General features: G+C 44.2%; 2 protein-coding genes across 4 annotated transcripts in view; one reads left to right on the top strand and one right to left on the bottom strand.

The window, feature by feature from the left end:
• Positions 1 to 12,831: 12,831 nt before the first annotated feature.
• On the bottom strand, positions 12,832 to 23,883 carry pih1d1 (PIH1 domain containing 1). 2 transcript variants are annotated; one of them, XM_067974471.1, is made up of 12 exons: positions 23,812 to 23,883; positions 23,051 to 23,192; positions 21,433 to 21,591; positions 20,095 to 20,161; positions 19,470 to 19,655; positions 19,058 to 19,119; positions 17,435 to 17,516; positions 16,679 to 16,775; positions 16,182 to 16,232; positions 15,879 to 15,969; positions 14,197 to 14,340; positions 12,832 to 13,732 (listed from the first exon to the last, which is right to left on the bottom strand). In XM_067974471.1, the coding sequence occupies exons 3-12, from the start codon at positions 21,511 to 21,513 to the stop codon at positions 13,697 to 13,699; spliced, it is 897 nt and encodes a 298-aa protein (XP_067830572.1). In that variant the 5' UTR covers positions 21,514 to 21,591; positions 23,051 to 23,192; positions 23,812 to 23,883; the 3' UTR covers positions 12,832 to 13,696. The 2 variants fall into 2 exon arrangements, with proteins under 2 accessions (XP_067830572.1, XP_067830571.1); XM_067974470.1 differs by lacking the exon at positions 23,812 to 23,883 and adding an exon at positions 23,563 to 23,621.
• A 7-nt stretch (positions 23,884 to 23,890) lies between these two features.
• The window catches only part of aldh16a1 (aldehyde dehydrogenase 16 family, member A1), a 42,193-nt gene continuing 42,001 nt past the window's right edge, over positions 23,891 to 24,082 (top strand). For both annotated transcript variants that reach the window (XM_067974468.1, XM_067974469.1), the window contains exon 1: positions 23,891 to 24,031. In XM_067974468.1, coding sequence (XP_067830569.1) covers positions 23,936 to 24,031 — 96 coding nt within the window. In that variant the 5' untranslated portion in view covers positions 23,891 to 23,935. The remainder of the gene's footprint in view (positions 24,032 to 24,082) is intronic.

Here is a 24,082-nt window from a genome sequence, read left to right on the forward strand (position 1 = left end):
TGGGTTAGTGACTCCTGACTCTTTTAATAGGCAATTTAAATGAAGGGACTCTTACATTTTTTAATCTGTTTTTTCTCCTCAGTTTTCTCCTCTCCTCTTGTAAAGGCACTGACTGGCATTTCAGTACAGTTCCACAGGCAGGCCTTCAAAAGTGGCTATGCATCATGTGTGAGGTTAGACAGCGAGTGTCAGCAGGCTGCTTGGGGGAGTCTGTTTCTGGGCACTCTCACAGTAAGGGCTGCGAGCTTTCCTCCCTCCAGACATTTTTTGCAGCCTGGAAACTGTACAACCTTCGATTTTAACCCAACCCAATGCCCGCTTGAAGTCAACGGGGTGTAAAACGGGCGTCCGCCCTGAACCAGCCCCATTCCCGCCAGGTGGGTTAGGTTATTTGATAGAACAAACTGTCTAACTGTAATTCGTGCATTCATACAATATACCAATTCCAAAAAAGAATTTTCTCCTTCATTAACGACTTTTTTCCTTCTTCCCACCTCCTCCAATTTTCTCCCCTCTTCTCCCAAAGGGAATGACACATGCTGGGGTCCCATTCCACAGGCACTAGCTGAGCCAGCGTCAGAGTATCAGGCCCAAGTGGCTATTCTTCATGCGTGAGTCTGCACCGTCAATGTTGGCAGGCTGCTGGACCACAGAAGACATCACATGTCAAGCTCAATCACTTAGGCCCGCACCTGCACACTATCCAACGGGAGGGGGGCGCAGAGAGCGAGAAGGGGTCACAGGATAGCAAACAGGAACAGAAACGACAGCTGACTTCCCCCCTTCCTCTCCTCCCTACCCCCGGGGCCCTGTGGCCAATGATAGCACCTCTATTGTCCTGGTTGAGATCGGCATGGTGTGGGGATGGAAACTGGAACTTTCTTGGGCTTTATGACTCAGTTCCACGCTAGGCACTGCACTTACACCAACTCAACAGTTGCGGGAGCTTTCTATGCCAACTTTCTTGATGCCGAAGCTAGTCAGGTTCTGAACATTTATGCCATCGTGGTGCATCGCTTTCAGAGTTGCAAACAACAGGTATTGTATGGATCCCGTGCCTTTTAACCAATATTGGGACAATGGTGCTGAACCGTAGACATTGGGCAAATTCTCGTTGAGATTTTCAGTTGCAAATTGTCTTCAAGTCAAAAAACATGGCTAGAAGCTATTACTATGAATGGTGGGATAGCTCTCCTTCCATCAAATCTCTTGGTGTGCAGCATGAAAAACAAAAGAAATTAAGATATTATCAGCATCCTGAGGTAGGATATGGGGAACAAAATATACAACATAAAACCCACCTAATGCAGTGAAATTGTAACATTGTAGACTTGATTAAATGATCCTGAGCAATGTTCTTTCTTATTTTTTCGGGCCATGTGCGGAAAGAATTCGGGTTTGTGCAGCGATATAAAGGCTGTGTGCACCACCGTAAAAAAAATCACAACTTTGAATAGAACATCTATTTAGAAAACATTATTCAGGGTAAATAACAAACAGAACAAATATACAAAATAATGGATAATTGTAACAATTTAATGTTATTTGACTGATAAAATTCATAGAATTTATGAAATGGGTTTCTTAAGTTGCACTAGGATTGAGCAGACCAGTCTTGTTATATTTTATTAAAAATTATCTGATGGGAACGATTCTAATCAGCTTTTTGTTGAATCAGCTTAATGACTCTGATTCAAACAGAAATAAATCATGTGCAATCAGAATTTTTAAATTGAGTCAGAAATACAAAACAGCTGTCAAATCAGTCAGTGTGAATTTGGGGATAGGGAACAGTTTAATTAAAGCTCCCCCCCCCAATTGAATCCTCAGCAGGGATAAAAAAAAATTATTGCATTATAGTTGTACACCTTGCAGGTCTCATTAGTTTTGGCTGCCTCTGTGTAAGGCAGGGAGCAGTTTGGCCATGAAGAACCTGAACTGAGGGAGGCAATGGACAAAGATAAAAAGAGACAATCCTTGGGGCAACTGAGAGCTTTTGATAGCAGTTGTATAAAACAATTTAAATCAGCTTCATTGTTTTGATTACAATGTACCAATGAGATTGGAAAGTATATTTTAGCACAATTGTAGAAGGATCTTTAATAACAGTATTACACGTGATCAGTGTCAGAATAACTTAATTTGTAAATATAAAATATGGAAATTGATAAACGATTATTACACTATGCCACGCAATTTGGGTTCATTTGTTGTTTACTTCAGAAGCTAATGTCGAATAGGATGGTGACAAAAACTGTTAATTGCACTAATCGTAGACTCCCTCCAATGTTATTTGCTACCAATGCCTTAAATATGTTTGTCTTTAGACTAAAATACTGTTCTCCACAATTCGCACTAGAGGTGATAAGCTTTCAGTTAATTGAACGCATCTCCTCACTGAATCCTTGTGTGCTGAGGTTTTCTGATTGGAAACTCAAATCAGTTATATCATGAAGGGATGGAAATGTGTGTATATATATATATATATAAAAACATATTTATACTACTTGTCCAATATATATATATATATCTATAAATGAATATATATAAAATTTTACACTTTTTGTCCAATTAGTATATATTTTCATATATATATATAAACTTTTACACGATTTCTTCAATATATATATATATAAACTTTTACACTGTTTCTTTAATATATTTTATATATATATATACATATACACATTTACACTACTTGTCCAATGAATATATATATATCTATCCATCCGACAGTACACTATATGTGAACACTGGTGTCTGAGCAGCTGTACCACTGACTCGCACAAGACGCCGACATCCGCAGTACAACTCTCCCGTCCAACCTAACTTTAACCCCCGCCTTTGCTGCAAAGTGATTGGTAGCTGACCGTCACCTCTGCAGCGTCTCCGCCAGAGAGCACTGGCTTGGTGCGCGGACAGAATGATGACGTGCGGGGCACACGACAAACTGCTGCGCAGCCAATCACGCACGCAGCTTAGAGGGATGTGGTCCTCAGCAAGGTTTTTTTCTCATTCATGGGATGTGGGCGTCGCCGGCGAGGCCGGCATTTATTGCCCATTCCTAATTGCCCTCGAGAAGGTGGTGGTGAGCCGCCTTCTTGAACCTCTGCAGTCTGTGTGGTGAAGGTTCTCCCACAGTGCTGTTAGGAAGGGAGTTCCAGGATTTTGACCCAGCGACGATGAAGGAACGACGATATATTTCCAAGTCGGGATGGTGTGTGACTTGGAGGGGAACGTGCAGGTGGTGTTGTTCCCATGTGCCTGCTGCCCTTGTCCTTCTAGGTGGTAGAGGTCGTGGGTTTGGGAGGTGCTGTCGAAGAAGACTTATCGAGTTACTGCAGTGCATCCTGTAGATGATATACACTGCAGCCACTGTGCAGTGGTAATGAAACTTTCACTTTAATTGTTTATTCAGCAGCGTACAGATTAATCATAGATACAGCATAGAAAGAGGTCATATGGCCCCTTTTACCTGCACAAGCTCGAGACCCTCAGCTACTAAATTTTTGCCCTAATTTCAAACCAAACGACAGTTTCAAGGCCACCATTAGCCTCCATTACCTCAGCCAAATGGCCATTCTTTCTGTGGAAGTGTAGATAGCGATCATCAGTGAGCTATTTGACAGTATAGGGCATTAAAAGAGTGTACTTGGGAGAAAATTGCCTGCTCCAGCTTCAGACCCGAGGACAGTTCCAAAGAGGATCAGAGAACAAAAATTGATAAAATAGCAATTTTAAAAAGTTTATTTATTTATAACGTGTTTGACTTCCAACACGAGTACCTGCTGAACGTTGTCATTGCCATTCTACGTTCCTGGCGAGAACCGCTACGGTACATGATCTCCGAATTCAGTGACATCCATGGGATCGCCAGCCCCTTGTTCAGTAAATCGGTGAAGATTGCCAAGCAAATGAAACAACTTGCGAAAGGACTTGCATAAGATAAGCGAGCAGGTACAGTCACACCGATGTGAAGGTACAAGGGAAAAAAAAATAGAAAGAACTTGCATTTATATAGCGCTATTCATGACCTCAGGACATCCCAAAGCGTTTCACAGCCAATGAAGTGTAGTCACTGTTGTAATACAGGAAATGTGGCAGCCAATTTGCACCCAGCAAGGTCCCACAACAAGCAATATGATAATGTTCAGTTAATCTGTTTTTTTTTAATGATGTTGGTTGAGGGATAAATATTGACCAGGACACCAGGGAGAACTCCCCATCTCTTCTTTGAAATAGTGCCATGGGATCATTTACGTCCACCGGGGCTTCGGTTTAACGTCTCATTCGAAAGATGGCACCTCTGACAGAGCAGAACTCCCTCAGTACTGCACTGAAGTGTCAGCCTGGATTATGTACACAAGTCTCTGGAGTGGGACTTGAACCCACAACTTTCTGATTCAGACGCGAGAGCGTTACCACTGAGCCACGGCTGCCTAGGGAGGGGGCAGGACAATAGGATTAGTTCTAGATTGATCTAGCAAAGGACTGGTACCAACATGATGGGCTGAGTGACCTCCTTCTATGCTGTGAAATTCTATATTAACTGCCAGCGAGAGCAGCTCAGATCCCAGTAGACTGGAGGGTTTTGTTGTGCCATTTTCTCCCTTCCTGTCTTGAAAGCGCTGACTCTTGTCGGGGTTCCACAGACACCGGACTAGGTAGTGAGCACCGTCAGACTATTCGACTGCAGAGGGCATCGCAGCTCAGCCTGATCCTATCCTGACGCTAGCTCCGAGAATTTCCTCGAGGTTTCAGCAACTTGCATTTATACAGCGCCTTAAATGTAGTAAAAAGTCCCAAGGTGCTTCACAGGAGTGATTATCGAACAAAATTTGACACCGAGCCACTTAAGGGGATATTAGGACAGGTGACCAAAAGCTTTAAGGAGCGTCTTAAAGGAGGGGCGAGATGTTTGGGGAGGGAATTCCAGAGCTTAGAGCCTAGACAGCTGAAGGCACGGCCGCCAATAGTGGAGTGATGTAAGATAAACTAGATAAATCATCAGGCTCAGATGAAATGTATCCCAGGCTGTTAAGAGAAGCAGGGAGGAAACAGTGGAGGCTCTGACCATCATTTTCCAATCCTCTCTGGCTACAGGTGTGGTGCTGGAGGACTGCTAACGTTGTACCGTTGCTTAAAAAGGGAGAAAGGGATAGACCGAGTAATTACAGGCCAGACAGCCGAGCCTTAGTGGTGGGCAAATTATTGGAAAAAATTCTGAGGGACAGTATTAATCATCATTTAGAAAGGCAAGGATTAACCAAGGACAGTCCGTATGGATTTGTTAAGCGAAGGTTGTGTCTGACTTGATTAAATTTTTTGAGGCGGTAACAAGGAGGGTCGATGAGGGTAGCGCATTTGATGTAGTTTACATGGATTTTAGCAAGGCTTTTAACAAGGTCCCATATGGCAGACTGGTCAGAAAAGGGAAAGTGGCAAGTTGGATCCAGAATTGGCTCAGTGGCAGGAAGCAAAGGTTAATGGTTGACGGGTGTTTTTGTGACTGGAAGGCTGTTTCCAATGGGGTTCCACAGGGCTCAGTACTAGGTGCCTTGCTTTTTGTGGTATATATCAATGATTTAGAAGTTTGCTGATGATACAAAAGTTTGGCTGTGTGGTTGATAGTGAGGAAGAAAGCTGTGGACTGCAGGAGGATATCAATGGACTGGTCAGGTGGGCAGAAAAATGGCAAATGGAATTCAATCTGGAGAAGTGTGAGGTAATGCATTTGGGGAGGACAATCAAGGAAAGGGAATGCACAATAGATGGTAGGACAGAGAAGTGTAGATCAACAGAGGGACCTTGGAGTGCATGTCCACAGATCCCTGAAGGTAGCAGGACAGGGAGATAAGGTGGATAAGAAGGCATACGGGGTACTTTCCTTTATTAGCCAAGGCATAGAATATAAGAGCAGGGAGGTTATGCTGGAACTGTATAAAACACTAGTTAGGCCACAGCTACAGTACCACGTACAATTCTGGTCACCACATTACAGGAAAGATGTGATTGCACTAGAGGTGGTACAGAGGAGATTTACGAGGATGTTGCCAGGGCTGGAGAATTTTAGTGATGAGGAAAGAGTGGATAGGCTGAGGTTGTTTTCTTTGGAACAGAGGAGGCTGAGGGGAGAATTAATTAAGGTGTATAAAATTATGAGGGGCCTAGATAGAGTGGATAGGAAGGACCTGTTTCCCTTAGCAGAGAGGTCAATAACCAGGTGGCATAGATTTAAAGTAATTGGTAGAAGGATTGGAGGGGAGTTGAGGAGAATTTTTTTCACTCAGAGTGGTGGGAGTCTGGATCTCACTGCCTGAAAGGATGGTAGAGGCAGAAACCCTCATCACATTTAAAAAGTACTTGGATATGCACTTGAAGTGTCTCAACCTACAATGCTACAGACCAAGTGCTGGACAGTGGGATTAGGCTGGATAGCTCTTTATCAGCTGGCACAGGCACGATGGGCCGAATGGCCTCCTTCTGTGCCATAAATTTCTATGATTCTATGATGAAAATTGGGGATGCGCAAGAGGCCTGAATTGGAGGAGCACGAGATCTCGGAGGGTTGTAAGGCTGGAGGAGGTCACGGAGATAGGGATGGGCGAGGCCACGGAGGGATTTGAACACAAGTATGAGAATTTTTAAAAATCCAGGCGTTGCCGGACAGGAAGCCAATGTAAGTCAGCGAGCACGAGGGTGATTGTTATTATGTATTTACCAGCAAAATGCTTCTTGTTTCTATTTCAGGTCGGACAGCGTGAGAGAGTCATTCAGCAGCTGCTGCAATGGGAACAACCTTTAGCTGCAGAGACGCGATAATGTTTCAACTGTACAGTCTCCTGCACGGTTTCCGTCGTGACACGCACAAAATCGACACCTACCTTAAACTGCTGAAATGCAGATTCTCCCAGCAATCAAACTGCTAAAGAATCACTTCACGTTCAGTGTTAGAATGCCCATTCTTCATTTTTACAGCTCAAAGAGTGTTGCAAGTTCAACAGGCCTTTAGGACCAGTGGAAAATTATAGCAGGCGAGGCCCAGACATTTTCCTCCACAAAAAGAGTTCAAAGGTAACTTCCGACTCTTGATCGAAAAGTTGTGACAGCTTCAAATGCAATTTCCTTTTCTCTCTGTCATTTTGCCCCAGGTTTTCATTCAGGAAGATCTGTGCGTTAGCAACAGGCAAAGTTTTGGTGTTGCATTGGTACTTTGTCATACTAGCCTGACACTTTGACTATTCCATCACTGACTCGAGATCTGGACGTTATTCTGCTTCACAGTTTGCCCTCTTGTTCATCTCTAGCTTCAAACCTCTCCTCTCTCTTTCTTTAATTTAACCCCCCCACCCCCGCTAAAAGATGCAATGATACCATCCTACATACTGCTGTTCCTCCCTGCATCTTCAGAAAGCTGATCTGTGGTCAAAATCCATCAAAACAAATGAAGTCGCCCCTGGATGCTTCCTCCTCAGTGACATCAACGAAACACTCTGGAGGGAAGAGGCTCTACATAGGCCTCCTTTGGGCTTAAAGAGAGTAAAAGAGATGTGGTAAATCAGGGAGTAGTGACCGGTTGATGCCAAAGTTGAGTTTTAATAGCCTGAGGGTTATACTATTAAAATCATCAAATTTTCAGTACAGGAGACCTTTTGGCCGACTGTGCCTATCTACTCTAATCCCATCATCCCTTTTCTCATTTAATCACTCCTGCCCTCCACACTATCAGAGACCTTTCCCTTTTGTTCTTTCCCTGTCCCCGCTTTTCCCTGGCTCACTACCTGCTTAAAAGCTGTTCGTCTCTAACATCTACTGGTGATGAAAGGTCATCGACCTGAAACATTAACTGTTTCTCACTGCAGAGATGCTGTCTGACCTGCTGAGCGTTTCCAGCATTTTCTGTTTTTGAACTCCTTCACTGTGACGTTGCAGCATCCTCTTCTTTCAAGACAGATGAAAAGAACTCATTTAGTACCTCAGCCATGCCATCTGCCTCCACAAGAACATCGCCTTTTTGGTCCCTAATTGACCCCACCCATCCTTTGACTACTCTTTTTCTAGTTATATGTTCATAAAAGATTTTTGGGTTCCCTTTTATGTTGCCCGCTAATTTATTCTCACATATTCTCTTTGCCCCTCTTATTTCCCTTTTCAGTTTTCCCCTGTACTTTTTGTATTCAGCTTGGTTCTCTACTGAATTATGAATCCAACATTTTTCATAAGCCTCCTTTTTCTGTTTCATTTTAATCTCTATATCTTTAGTCATCTAGGGAGCTCTAGCTTTGGATGCCCTTCCTTTCCCCCTCTTGGGAACGTGTCTAGTCTGTAGCCGAACCATCTCCTCTTTGAAGGCCTCCCATTGCTCATTTACTGTTTTACCTGACAATCTTTGATTCCAATCCACCTGGGCCAGATCCCTTTTCAACTCACTGAAATTAGCCCTCCTCCAGTTGAGTATTTTCACATTTGATTTTTCCTTGTCCTTTTCTAACTACACTAAACCTAATGATATTGTGATCATTGTTTCCCAAATGCTCTCCCACTGAAACATGCTCCACTTGCCCCACTTTGTTCCCCAGAACTAGATCCAGCACTGTTTACCCCCTTGTTGGGTTGTAAACATACTGATCAAGAAAGTTCTCCTCGTTCCAGTCCTACTCAGGTCCCCTCCCTCATCTCTTTATCCAGTACATTGATGACTGTATCGGTGCCGTTTCCTGCTCCTGTCCCGAACTAGAAAATTTCATTAACTTTACTTCCAATTTCCACCCTTTCCTCGCCTTCACATGGTCCATCTCCGACTCTTCCCTTCCTCGACTTCTCTATCTCCATTTCTGGGGATAGGCTGTCAACCAATATCTATTATAAGCCCACCGACTCCCACAGCTACCTTGATTATACTTCCTCCCAAGCCGCTTCCTGTAAGGACTCTATTCCCTTCTCCCAGTTTCTCCGTCACATCTGTTCTGATGATGCCAACTTCCACACCAGTGCTTCCGATAGGTCTTCCTTTTTCCTCAACCGAGGATTCCCCTCCACTGTAGTTGACAGGGCCCTCGACCGTGTCCGTCCCATTTCCCGCACTTCTACCCTCACCCCTTTCCCCCCCCTCCCAGAACCATGACAGGGGTCCCCCTTGTCCTCCACCTTTCACTTCACCAGCCTCCATTCAATGCATCCTCCTCCTCCTCTACCTCCAGCACGATGCCACCACCAAACACATCTTCCCCTCCCCTTTCAGTATTCCAAAGGGACTGCTCCCTCCACGACATCCTGGTCCACTCTTCCATCACCCCCAACACCTGCTCTCCTCCCCATGGCACCTTCCCGTGCAAGTGCAGGCGATGCAACACCTGCCCTTTCACCTCCTCCCTTCCCACCGTCCAGGGCCCCAAACACTCCTTCCAGGTGAAACAGCGATTTACTTGAACTTCTTTCAATTTAGTATACTGTATTCGTTGCTCACAATGCAGTCTCCTCTACATTGGAAGACCAAACGTAGATTGGGTGATCAGTTTGTTGAACACCTCCGCTCAGTCCACAAGCATGACCGTGACCTGCCAGTCGCTTGCCATTTTAATTCCCCGTCCCACTCCCCCTCTGACTTCTCTGTCCTCGGCCTCTTACACTGTTCCAATGAAGCTCAATGGAAGCTCGAGGAACAGCACCTCATCTTTCGATTAGGCACTTTACAACCTTCTGGACACAACCTTGATTTCAATGACTTCAGATCATAACCACTGCTCCCATTTTTTCGGACAGCAAGTGCTGGTAATGGTTCTGATGTTGCCATTTACAGCTCTTCTAGACCCATCTTTTGTTTTTTTTTTTAATTGTCCCATTATCACCCTCCTTGCCTTGCATCATCATCCCTTTTGTTATTTAATCACTAGTGCCCTCCACCCTATCAGAGACCTTCCCTCTTGTTCTTTCCTTCTCCCCCTCCCCCCACCCTTTCCCTGGCTCTGTTCTTGCTCAAATACAGTTTAATCTTCAACTTCTTCCAGTTCTGATGAAGGGTCACTGACCTGAAACGTTAACTCTGTTTCTTTCTCCACCAGTATTTTCTGTTTTTATTTCAGATTTCCAGCATCCACAGTATTCTGCTTTTGAAGAAAGTTCTCTTGTACAGATTTCAGGAATACCTCCCACTCTTTGCCCTTTACACTGTTATTTTCCCAGAATATATTAGGATAATTGAAGTCCCCCATTATCACTACTCTAAAGTTCTTGCATCTTTCTGCAATTTTCCTGCAAATTTGCTCCTCCCCACTATTTGGTTACCTATAGTTTATGCCCAGCAGCGTAATAGCACATCTATTGTTCCTTAATTCTAACCAAATAGATTCGGTCTTTGAACCCTCAAGTATATCATCCCTTTCTAGTGCTGTATATTTGATCAATACTGCCACACCCCCTCCTTTTTTCCTTCCCTTTCTTTCCTGAACACATTGTAGCCAGGAATATTAAGTGCCGATTCCTCCCCTTGATTGAACCAGGTCTCCATTACTGCCATTATATCAATCTCCTGCTGCTACTTGTGCCTGCAGCTCACCAACTTTATTTACTACCCTCTATGCATTTACGCACACCTTAATCTGCTTCGCATTCCCCCCCCCCCCGTCTGATCCCTCCTCTTTCTGAACTATTTATTTTAATGCCGTTTGTCTCTCCCGGCACTATGTGCACCTTGTATCTCCTCTCTAATGCTTCATCCTGGTGCCTCTCCCCCTGCCAAATCAATTTAAATCCTCCCCCACAGCATGAGTTAACCTCCCTGCGAAGACATTGGTCCCAGCCCTGTTGAGGTGCAACCGTCCATTTTGAACAGATCCCTTCTGCCCCAGGAATCTGAAGCACTCCCTCCTGCACCATATCTCCAGCCACAGGTTAACCCGCTCCCTGAAGTCATTTTTAATTCAGATGCACCCCGTCTATAATCAAAAATAAAACCTCTCTGTTCATCACACTCTGCCTGAGGTTTTCAAGCTGCCACTGCTTTGCTCTGTGCCAGAGTGAAAGTGGGCCCATCCCAGCATACATCACCTCAGTGACAGCTTTATTGAAACTGCAGGCCAAAATCAATTTCATAGATGGCTTTCACTGTTGCTACGAATGCAGGGATGACGCCGATTCCCTGTCGGTCTCCATCAAAAGAAAATACTTGGAAATCCTACATTCAGGCATATTGGGAACAGTGAGGAAAAAAAAAGAGAAAAAAATAAAAGGCAGGGAAAGAGGACAGGAGGAGAATACATTTGTGTCACTTGGCAGTCAATAACAGCTCAAGTGACAAATGCAATTTCTGCTTTTACCCCTTTCTGCATTTGGTGTGAGGGGGTGTACAGCACGTGACTGAAAAACCTCACACCTCAGAAATGTCCAACGGTGACAGCTGTGTGTTCTTGATCGTGGATAGATGCCTCATTCCAGAAGCAAAGTGGCACCGGCACCCTAGCAACTGTGTGATGCCATAACATGTCCACTGTCAGAGTTTACCCTGGACTTGTACACTTTTACTAACAAGCTGACTGTACTCATCTTTATATTAAATAGTGCTTTTAGTCTTCATTGAACACTGTACCTGTGCTGAAAAACTTGCAAATAAAAAGTTTTAAAGAGCTATATTCTTACTTGGATTACCAAATCCCTTTCTTAACACTCATCTTTCTAACCATTTTCCTGCAGACAATGCTGGTTACACTTTTAAACAGGTACGTATCAAGCTTTGCTCGCCTGCCTTGTAGTCAGAGGTTATGGGTTTAAGGCTCACCACGGACTTCAGCAATAAGTCTAGGCTGACAGTTCAGTGCAATAGTGAGAGCATGCTGCATTGTCGGAAATGCCGTGATTTGGATGAGGTTAACTGATCCACTGCCTGCTTGTGCAGGTGAACGTAAAAGATCCCATGACGCTATTCCAAGAAGAGCAAGGCGTTCTGCTGTCATGGCCAACATTCCTCCCTCAACCACCACCAAATCAAGATTAACCAGTCATTTATTTCATTTGCTGTGTGCAAATTTGCCTAGGTAATAGTACTTCAAAAGTAACTCATTGGCTGTCAAGTTTTACCATGTAAACTATTCCCAACTTTGAAATTCAAGGTGAAAGTTTTTTTTTCTTCTTTTCCCCTCTGAAGGAACTTTTGGCCCATTTTATCCCTCCTTTCAGGTCATGCTGAAACTTTAGTGCGCTGGTTTCCTCTGGTGACAAACCATATCTGCAAATCCCTTCCCATGGCTCAATGGGCAACGTGTTGAAAGGGTAGAATTCAAGACAGCACGCGGGGATTGGAGGCACTGCTTTCTATAAACCTGGCGTATCAGCGGAGGCTGCTGGCTTGGGAATCTCATGAGTAACTCTGCTTTTCTCAGTGGTGCTATTTAGTGTCTGAATCCCTCACTTACAACCATTCCTGACATTTACCTGAGGAAGGAGGAAGCCTCCGAAAGCTTGTAGATTTCAAATAAAATCGTTGGACTATAACTTGGTGTTGTAAAATTGTTTTACAATTGTCAACCCCAGTCCACCACCGGCATCTCCACATCATACAACCAGACATTGGGGAGGTACGAGGTACGCCTAACTGCAAGGAGGTTTGGTTCATTCTCTTTCAGTATTCCATTTGTTCTTCTGTGCTCCAATCCATGAGTATCAGTTCCTCTTCCTCCCCCAACCAACCTCAGGCAAATGATCAAACTTTAGGCCCTTTGCACTGAAGGAATCCAATTGCAAACTGTGGCCAGCTCTTAAAGTACAAAAAGCAAGATGCATCTATTAAAACAGATGCCCATTTAAAAGACAGTGATCCCATGCTTACACACTGCACCATTTAGATAAACAACATTTTTATTTACATCAAACAAGAGTGGTGTAGAAGGAAAGCCTAGTAGAGGGATGGATGGAACCAAGAACTTAGAACTTGCTGCACTCAGACCATGGCAAACTCGCTCACAATTTCACTTCCATCAGAAGGATTTGGTTGCACTGGACTTGATTTCAGAACGGGCCCTGAAATGTTATGTCCAAGCAGTGAAATATTCTTTAATACCTTACTGGTCAATTTCTAAAATAAAAATGTGACTGCTCTAAATTCAAAAAAAAATCAGAAAATGTTGGACACACACACACAGGTCAATCAGCATCTGTAAAGGTAAAGTTTTGGATGTGATCCTTCATCAAAACATAGGGCTCTAATGAAGGGCTCTTCCTGCACCTTTTATTCCTCCATCAAATGCTGGTCAGCCTGTTGTGCGTTTGCAGTAATCAGCCAGCATTCCAATTCCTAATGATTATCTAGTGACTGTTGCTGCAAAGAATACAAGAATGTTTGAGGAGGACAGCAGTGGGCATGGCTGTGATGCCCTCTGCAGTCAAACAGCCTGCCAGCTTTCTCCATTAATGCTTATATGCATGAATAGTGGTAACTTGGGCAAGATACCAGAGGGTTGTCAGCGGCCATGTGGGGGAAAAATAATTAATGGACTTTGACTCTGAAATTAATAAAATAATTTTTAAACATAGTTCCCAAAATTGTGACAGTGAAAAACAAATTCAAAGTGAAAGGCATGTCATCGGAATGGAAAGCGTCACAGTAAATGTGCAGTGTGGACACTGTCCACACTGGCATAGAGTACAAGTCCTTGTTACCCAGTCTTCGTGAGGTCTTCCTACTGGTCCTGGAGGTGTTCCTGGTCTAAGCTGGCTGCACAGGCATCGTTATGGTCAGAACCTGCCAGGAAACGGTAGAGAAATTGAATAAACCCGCATTTTGTTTCAGACAAATATACTCGCTCCCTTCTGAATCCGAGTTTTCTCCTCATATTCTGCCACTTTTTTACAAAACTTTCTTTCACAGTGCCACAGTACACACCAACTAAAGATGCACGGTTCACGCTTGTCTGGTACCATATGACATGTGTGTGTCATTGTCTGCTCTTGTACATGTACAGTACACACTGGATAAAGAGGAACAATTCACTTGTGTGTGTGTGTCTCTGTGCCAGCACCTATACATCACACACCAGGTAAAAGGGAACCATTCCCTCCTATCCAATACTGTATACTTGTTTGTGTCAGTGTCGGCTCCTGTATGCGTCCAGTTTAAAAAAGGCACATTTTGACAACAGTTCTAAAGTTTCTCATGTCTCTCCTGGGATCTTTAACGATCTGCCTGAAAGATCAACTACTCCTTACCCTGGTATTCCTGTTGAACTGAGAGCCACTTTCCTCCTGAACGATGTTATACGGGATGTAAATATCTAGATGATAAAGGTCGGGCCGAGCCCACAACACAATCCGGTCTTCTCCGAGGTCAAGCAGCAACGATCCTGCTGAATCCTGCAGCACATAGAAAGAGGAGAAACTTGAAACGGTGATGCATATACTGGCAGTGTGGGATCAGCAGGGTTCTTTCATTTTCTCTCTTCCTCTCCTAAAGGCACTGACTCTTACTGGGATGAGAACTGGTTACCCTCTGGTATCTAAGTGGGCATTCTTTACGCAGGAGCTAAAACAGTAAGTATTGGTAAGTATCTGACAGCGAAGGGTATCACAGACGAGACAATTCTGTCCTCACCAGACATTCACATTCACCCTCATTAGGAGTCATTGGATGACAAACAGGAGTTGGAAACCTAGATGGGCCCCTTCCTCCCCCATTTTACTGCCTGTGTGGTCAGATTTCACTTTTAATAGTTGTCAAAAAGTATTAACAAGGAGTATATAGAAGTTTAACAATTGGAGTGGAGTTGCCCCCGGTTGCCTATCAGTGAACAACCATTGAAATTTAGGTTTCCTGACCCTGCAAAGACTGAAATTTGACCAAAAATCGCATTAAAGAAGAAAAGCCCCATCAGCATTTAATTGGCTCCTTATGCCAAACTTCTCAAAGTGCTTCACACAAATGATTTTTTTTGATAGAGCAGTGTAGGCAAATGTGCCAGCAACATCCCACAGACAGCAATGAGATGAATCTGTGTTTTTGGTAGTGTTGCTTGAGAGGGGAAAGTTGGCCAGGACACCAGGAGAACTCCTGGGATCTTCAATGTCCACTTGAACCAGTGCAGGCAGATGGAATCTAAAGTTAAAGTTTCATCCAAACCACTGCACCTCTGCCTCAGTACTGTATTGGAATGTCAGCTTAAAAGAACATAGGAACAGGAGTATACCATTCAGCCCCTCGAACCTGTTCCGCCATTCAATTAGATCATGGCTGATCTGTATCTTAACACCAGAACCTTGGTTCCATAACCCTGAAAACTCTTGCTTAACAAAAATCTATCAATCTGAGTTTTGACATTTTCAACTGACCCCCCCAGCCTCAACAGCTTTTTTTTTTTGGGGGGGGGGGGGGGGGGGGGGGGGGGGGGGAGTTCCAGATTTCCATTACCCTTCTACCCTTTGTGTGCGAAGTGCTTCCTGACATCACCCCTGAACGGCCTGGCTCTAATTTTGAGGTTATGCCCCCTTGTTCTGGACTCCCCCACCAGAGGAAATAGTTTCTCTCTATCTACCCTATCAAATCCTTTAATCATCTTAACCACCTCATTTAGATCACCCCTTAATCCATGATACTCAAGGGAATATATCAATTTGAACTTTCTGTCCCAGAGATGTGAATGCTACTAACAAAGACAGGTAAACACACAATAATCAGCTGCAACAAACCAGGGATGAATCAAGTGTTTTTGCTAGCAGACAGAGCACTTCTGTACTGTGCTGAATGGGCATTTCGCAGGCAATCACACGTAGAGCTTGGCAGAAATTGGTTTGAATATTTTATAGCTTTATCCTCAAATCTTAATCGTGGCCCTGCAAGGACAGAAAACTAGCCCCGCCTCCTTCAAAATGCAGCTGTCTGGGAATTTAATACTAACCACTTTCGGTAAGGAAATCTCTGCTACCAGGAAGCTGGGGTGATCGTCTGCAGGTTCAGCCACAATTGTGTATTCCGGCTCCACACAGGTACTGCCAGAATAGAGAAAGAAAAAACGTTAACAATCCTATAACACATGCCTCGTATACAGCCCTAGTGCCCCTTTTGCAAAAATAAACCCATTGCCCAGGTCCCAAGCGTGAATGCAGACTGTGGCTCCGACAATCAGCATCTCGATCGCTCAGCATTCTATCAATTACCATCTATTCTTCTCCCGCTCTGAAGTAAGATGAAGTAATCTTACCTTTCCACTTCTGATATGAGAGGGTTATTGCAGCTTCCTGGTGACGGGGTGCTGTCAAAATAAAATAGGATGGCATGGGTTGAGCGATTACGGCGGAGTTCATGCCACCAGGCTGGTTTTTGACCCTGCGGTTTCCACTAGTTTGAATCTTTTATACAAGAAAAATTTAGAATAGGCAAAGAGCTCAAGCAGCTGTCTACCCACCGTGCAACCAGAAACAACACTCCCATCATAACCCCACTGGTAGCTGTGATTATTCTCCTGTGTGCACTGCAGGGCTATGAGGAAACAGCAGGGGGAGTGGGACTGGGAGTGGGATAGCTCTTTCAAAGAGCCGCCAGAGGCACAATGGGCCGAATGTCCTCCTTCTGTGCTGCATTATTCTGATGCTATCATGCTCTTTATTATACCGTGCCACCAATGTGCAAGGAATCAAATACAACCTGAGGTTGTGAAAGGTGCTATATAAATGTGAGTTCTTTCTTCTATCACTTTACCTGGATTCCAGTTCCTGGATAACAGGTTTTGATTTTGTTCTGATGTTCTGTTCTGCTATGGATCCCAGAAATTTCCTGTTTTTCAGCATTCGCCATTCTGGGAAGGTACAAAAAGAGCTTTTGTTAACAATTTCAGCAACTCAGTGGGAACACTGACCTTTCATCTCTGGAATCTGGGTTCAGATACAGGCAATGAAGGTCTCTCCTGTCTGATGGGCGATCGAGTCGGCACTGCCTTAAACATCTAGGTTCAGGTTCAGCCCATACGTCCTCCTTGTCTTATCTTATCTTTGATTAGCCCATCATCATGTTTAAGAGTCTCCAAACCAAAATAGTGAGATATTCACACAGGTGGAATACACGTTCACCAAATATGGATTGCTGATTCTCTCCCTGTAGTGATGCACCCCACTTACCCAAATCCAGAGACATTAGGTGCAGGTTGGAAAGACCCCAAAGTGGGTTCAAGGGCACTGCTAGAGTTTACAACATAGACCACTGGCAATCTTCCATCTTTCTGGTGGCCGGTAACGATTTCAACAGAAACAAGTCTTTCCGCGCCCCCCTCCCCCCCCAAAATCTGCTCCGCTCTCACAAAAATTGACGTTGAATATAGAAGTGAGCAACTTTCTCTCTCTTTCACCCTCCACCCCACCAAACTGCAACATGTGAAATGTTAATGCTCCAAGGTTAGAAAGGGGTGGGATATTAATTAAAAACGATGGGGTAGGTTTAAAAAAAATACTAGCTACCTACCTCGGGAGAGTTCCAAATTATATTTGTTTTCTAGACCTTCAAAGCCAACAGTCATCAAAAATTCCATGAAGAGTTTGTTGTGCTGTGTTTAAAAAATAAACGAATCGACAATAAAATACAGAGGGAAAGAAAGAAAAAGAAAGGGAAAGACTTCCAATTCTATAGCTCCTTTCACGACTTCAGGACGCCCCAAGCGCTTTACAGCCAATGAAGTACTTTTGAAGTGTAGTCACAGTTGTAATGTAGGAATTACAGCAGCCAATTTGCGCACAGCAAGATCCCACAAACAGCAATGTGATAATGACCAGATAATTTGATTTTGTGATGTTGGTTGAGGGATAAATACTGGCCAGAACATCAGGGAGAACTCCCCTGCTCTTCAAAATAGTGCCATGGGATCTTCTACATCCACGAGAGGACAGACGGGGCCTCGGTTTAATGTCTCTTCTGAAAATAACAGTGATGACACTTCAGAAGTATTTAACTGGCTGTAAAGCACTTTGGGACGTCCTGAGGTAGTGAAAGCCACTGTATAAATATAAGTTCTTTCTTTTACTTTTCACAATACATACGTTATATGATAAAGAACTCCTTAAACCTACCACTTCCCAAAGTATCGCATCGTAAAAAGCAGCAAAGTAAAAGCATGTGAGGATGTAGTGGTGAGGGTTACAGATAGAGTGCATTGCGAAGGTCCTGGGTACCATCTAAAAGAGATGCTGCACTGGTTAAACAGGCCGGTTGGCCATGAAGACCTTTGCCTGAAATCGTTTGAAAACTCACTGACGAACACTATTTTCAAAATTGCTAGCTGATGTCCTGTGGCATTGCTGACAGTAAGTTGGATCATAAGCTGCCTCACAACGACACTGTTTCTCTGCTAAGTTGCATCTGTATTTAAGCAGGCCTGTCTCTTTAAGGCCACAATATCTAATTGCTGCAAGTACACAGAGCCTGAAGTCAATCAGGGTTTAAATACCCTTTGATGAGGGAAGTTTGCATTTGGAAGATGCTTATAAATTTGCAGCTCCAGGTCAGCATGAAATTATTGCCTTATTTCTTTATGTTTTTGTCACTTTGCAGTGTGAATAATGCTCTGAAAACTGTTCTGCAGAAATATTTAGATACATGCACTCACAAATCACTTCATCACCATAAACGTTACTTCACTGTGTCTCAATAAACCCTTTCACAAGTATTTTTATTTATCAGAATGTAGGCAACACAGGGCCACATTTATTGCCCGCCCCTGGTTACCCTGAGATGGTCATGTTGGGACACTTCAGAATGCATTACGTGTCTCCCACACAGTGTGGGACTGGAGTCATGTGTAGGCCAGACTGAGAGACTGTATAGGGGTGGCAGGATCCTTTCTCTGAAGGGCATTAGTGAACCAGTTGGGTTTTCATGACAATCTGGCAGCTTCGTAGCTATGTTTCCTGGTGCCAGTCCAGTCCACAGTGACCAGAGGACCAATAGCCACAACAACAAATTCAAATTCACATATTGTCACGAACTCTGGATTACAGGTTCAGTGGCATAACCACTACACTACCGTACCCATCTACCACATACACTGTGAGCAAGCACGTGAGATCAACATAAACACACATCGAGCCTTACCTGAATTTTGTTATAAAATTTAGAATTGATGACTATGTCATATGCAGTGCATCCATTACCACCTGAAAAAAAAACAATTCCAATTATCCGCAATGCAACTCTGTTCCATAGGCAATGGCTGCCCTCTGGCACCTTGCCCAGGTGTTTACCCTGATGACATGAGCTCAGACAGTGTTTTCCACGGCGGGGGGGGGGGGGGGTTTACATCCCAAGTCCAATCCTGTCCTTCCTTGACATTTACAGCTAACTCAGCACAGACCGAGAATCGACCCTGGGACCTTCGCGATCTATACAGTTCACTGCCACACTGGACGGTGTATTAAATACCCCACCAACCCCCCCACCCCCTAGCCAGCGCAGAGAGGGCACAGTTTAAATAACCTCCTCCCTTCCCCATTACACAAACACGTACTGTTGTCAACTTCTGCATGCGGTTCACCGAGGCTCATGGGAATTCGGTATCCGGAAGGATCTTCCGATTCCAGCAGGGCCACCAAGTCTTCCTCAGAGAGGTCTGGCGGGGGCGGTATCTGATCGGATTTGCAAATGTTGATGAAAACCTTCTCACTGCTGCTCGTTTTTGTCTTAACACAGAAGCCTGTGAAAAGGGTGACATTTTTGCAAGTCGATTAGGTTCACAAGTACAAGGAGCATTCAAAAACAGGAGAGTGCTTTCCCCCCGAATTTCTTCACTCCACTTTTAGCAGCCGTGCCTTCAGCTCTGGAAGTCCCTCCCTAAAGATCTCTGCCTCTAAGTCGCTCCTTAAAACCTACCTCTTTGATCAAGCATTTGGTCACCTGTCCTCACATTTCTTTATGTGGCTTGGTGTCAAATTTTATCTGATACCGTATCCTGTGAAGTGCCTTAGATTAAAAAGAATTTGCAACCCAAACTAGCAACTAGTTCCAAGTTATGGATTGGCCTATTACTTCTGAAAAGGAAAGTACTGTAACATCAAGTAGAAAGTGAAGGGTTAACACTTGTCACTTCTGTGGAAATCTACGCTGGGTGGACTACGGTGGGTATGATCCCATACCTGGCTGTGGTCTGATCTGCTTGGATTCCTGTGTTGTTGGAAGTTGGCTCTGCATCTCCCTTGCAGCCTAAGGAGGAACAGGAAACCAGTGAGAAATGCACGTGGTACACCATATTAACCACAACCTGCAGTGGCTCAAATATACAAACTGTGAGTGGTCTTTAATTAAACAAGGGATACAAGGCATCAATACAAGTGTCGGATAAATATGTCCGTGTTTAAGTCTGCATAAAATGCTATCAACGAAGCTTAACGCATCCTTTCCTCGCCTAGAGCTCCTTTTCCTGTGTGCAAAATCTCCTCTCCCGAAGATGGTCACTCCAGCAGGGGTACAGTTCCACTTGCAGTATCTCGCACAAGTGACCATGCACGTGTGAATCTCGGCAGTGAATACTTGCCCCCTCAGGTGGACATAAAAGATCCAGTGGCACTATTTCCAAGAAAAGCAGAGGAATTTGCTCGGGTGTCCTGACAACATTTGTCCCTCAACCAAACATTACTAAAACACAGATTTATCTACTCATTATCACATTGCAGTTTGTGGGACCTTGCTGTGCGCAAATTTGCTGCCACGTTACCTACAATACAACAGTGACTACACTTCAAAAGTACTTCACTGGCTGTAAAGCGCTTTGGGGCTTCCTGAGGTTGTGAAAGGCGCTATATAAATGTAAATTAGCTCACTGTGTCAACCAGTTGGCAAATAAGATAAAAATGCTATAGACATCTTTAAATGATGATAGCAGCCTCTACACTTTCATGTTTTTTTTAAAAAAGTGATAACTAAATCCAATGTCAGAAAGTAATTTCTCTACTTTAAAAAAAATTAAGAGTTAAAGAGATTCAGCTAAGTGTCGAAGGCACAAGATTTTACATCTGAAATAAAAACAGAAAATGCTGGGAGCACTCAGCAAGTCAGGCAGCATCTGTGGAATCTGGGTGTTTTTAAAAACAATCTAGTTTATAGTGAATCAGCAAGCATAAACCTGATTTAAGGATAACATTACTTGGCAAAGTTCTAGGCTTTTGGTTTTTCTTTATGGTGAGTTATTGTTATAATACTGTGTGGAATAAGTAAAATTCCAGAAATAGAATTTAAAAAAAAAAATCAATAATTGCTTTGGAAGGAGGTATCAAGATTTCAAATAAAATGAAACAGTGGAAATCTGAAACAAAAACAGAAAATACTGGAAAGACACAGCATATTTAACCATTTCCACCCTCTTTCAAATGCCTACTGCAGACTGCAAATTTCCAACATTTTTGGTTGACTCCATTTAATATGTGGCTGAGAGCCAGCACTCCAGGGTGCTGGGTGAAATGGTTCAGTCTGCCTACCTGGAGCAGCAGTTGCTCGTACAGAGCATCCTCCTCGTTCATCTCAGCCGAAAGCAAGCTTCCATCTGTTGTTGTTGCCATGGTCCAACTTGTTGAGTGTGAAAAGCCCGGGTACACCTCTCAATATCGCTAAAGGACTGAGCATGAAGGCAGAGAATGCTGTCGATGTTTTAAAAAAAAACACAATAACAGGACAGTCCGAAAATGCTGTAGTTCTCTAAGCGAATCTGTAAGGAGACACTGGGGCACCAACCAAAAGAATACTAACAAAAGCGTCCCCGTTTTAGAGGTGCCACAAACAATAAACACCCAAATCACACAAAAGGAAAGGCAAACTTATATCAAATTAAATAAGAAAATTATTGTCCCTATCGATCACGCACTCCAGTCCCTGCGGTGCCCACCGGTCACGGAAGGCCTCGAGTCTTTCGGCACGCAATGCATGGTCCTTCTCCAGGGCCACCCGGGTGCGGAGAAAGTCGCAGACGAGATGCAGGCAGCTAGAGCGATCTCCCCCAACGGGCCGCATCCAACCTGGACCTGTGGATGGTCACCTTGGCCAGGCTCAGGAGCAGACCCACAAGGGTCCTCCGATTTGCCCACAGCCCTCCACACCGGGTGGCCAAAGATCAGGATCGTGTGCAGCCACAATTTGAGGAGCAGCCCCTTCAAATAATGGAACAGGGGTTGCAATCTCTCACGCTCTATGTAAAGGTGAAAGATGGAGATAATGCTGTAGTTCACCTTTCTTTTCAAAGTTATGTTTTGCACAACGGAATACAAAACAGTGGGGCGGGGGAGTGCAACTATAACTAGCTGATCTCCTGCTGGTGTTGCTAATGGGTAATCTGTGGTGATGATTAGCTGCTAAGTTGTTACTGTGCTTACTCTGATTTGTTCCTTCAAGGCCTCTGCTCAAGTGCAACCTGCAGGGAAGTGGTCCAAAGAGGCACAATATGAAGTCAATTAGAGGCTAATTGCTATTGCAGAGGCACATGCCTCTTGGTTGGTAGCTGCTTGTAAATCCTCCACTTGGGGAGAAGTCCTTCCCCAAAGGTTAACAGAAGCTACTAGAAAATAACCACCTTTTATTTTACATCTACATAAATATATAATTAAACTTGTTCAGCAGTGATTTGATGCTGTTTTATGAATACTATTACAATTGAGTGGTTTGGACGGTGTACATCTAGAATAATGGGAATGATTTTTGTGCTCTTTTACGGGGAATTGCTCGACCTCCGTTCTTTCTCCCCAGGCAACTGGGACTAGCTTAGTGGTATAAACTGGGCGACATGGACATGTTGGGCCGAAGGGCCTGTTTCCATGTTGTAAACTTCTATGATTCTATAAGACCACAAGGAGGACCACTGGCCCATCTCAGCTTATCTACCAGAAAAACCCCTCAGTCCATCACCACAACTTCCAATTGATTCATAAACAATTCCACGATTTTTGCCTTTACTATTCTACTCAGGACATCCAGTTCATGTGCTGATCAATCTTTGTAGAATGAATTTCCTGACATCAGCTTTAAATGTGCCTTTATTGATTTGAACCCCTTATCCTACTCTCTCCTGTTTTAATATTCCAGATCTACTTTTCCTATATTGTTTACCTCACATACTTCTAGAAGATTACTTCTCAGTCATTCCATTTAAGTCCAAGTTGCTTGTTATTCCAGATAAGTCAGGCCTAACACCAAGGTTCAGCTTCGTGACTCTTATCGATGACTGAGATCAGGAATTCATCAGGGGAATCTGCTGGTACAAACATACATACATCCAACCAATCTTATAGACCACCAACTCATTGCATACTGGTGTTTCTTAATTTTTAGCATGTCATGATAGATTTGTTTTTGAACATTTAAATTAAGCTTTGCCTTTTGAGCTCCCCCTGCCCCTTACAGCACCCAGTGAGCAGGCAGCACCCACTCCTCAGAGCACCCAGTGAGCACCCACTACCCACTCCTCAGAGCACCCAGCGAGCAGGCAGCACCCACTCCTCAGAGCAGGCAGCACCCACTCCTCAGAGCACCCAGCGAGCAGGCAGCACCCACTCCTCAGAGCACCCAGCGAGCAGGCAGCACCCACTCCTCAGAGCACCCAGCGAGCAGGCAGCACCCACCTGCTGCTTCTCTGTCCCGTTGCTATGCGCAACGTCCCAAGCTGCTCCCCGAGAAACGCCGGCCCAAAAGAAACGGGCCGCGGTAAAGCAAATAAAGAGCCAAAAAAAACAGAGGCACAGCGCTTTCTGCCAGCGCCTTTCGCTCTCACTGCGGCCAACGTGTGAAAATGTATCAAAAACAATTCTATAAAAAAATCAACAGTTGCGAAAATGGGATCTTAAATATACGTTATATGGAAAGGAACTCACTCGGCGGACGTTTTGACCTTCATTCGACGGAAGGGTTTCCATTCGGCAGGCAGTCCCATTGACCTTTTTCCGGCGGAAGTGGGTCGGGTGATTGACAGGTGTCCCCCTGGCTGCGGGAGTTGTGATGGCCGACGGTGCTGTGACACAGAAGCTGAGTGTCAGTGACATTTTCAGCAAGATGAGCTATGGACCAGCCCCCGAGTCTCCCAGCACGGCCCAGGTAAGATAAGGGGCCATTTATGGTGTTTACATGGCCGAGGATAGGCTGTGT

Source organism: Heptranchias perlo, chromosome 40, assembly GCF_035084215.1.
Source record: "Heptranchias perlo isolate sHepPer1 chromosome 40, sHepPer1.hap1, whole genome shotgun sequence".
Classification (NCBI taxonomy): domain Eukaryota; kingdom Metazoa; phylum Chordata; class Chondrichthyes; order Hexanchiformes; family Hexanchidae; genus Heptranchias; species Heptranchias perlo.

Bases quoted from the DNA above. Each gene is read 5' to 3' on its own strand.
- pih1d1 (XM_067974471.1), bottom strand. From the start codon at position 21,513: ATGGCAACAACAACAGATGGAAGCTTGCTTTCGGCTGAGATGAACGAG. The intron at 20,162-21,432 runs GTAGGCAGACTG...GTTCCTCCTTAG, and splicing joins ACGAGCAACTGCTGCTCCAG to GCTGCAAGGGAGATGCAGAG. The intron at 16,776-17,434 runs GTAGGTAGCTAG...GTACCTTCCCAG, and splicing joins TAATTTGGAACTCTCCCGAG to AATGGCGAATGCTGAAAAAC.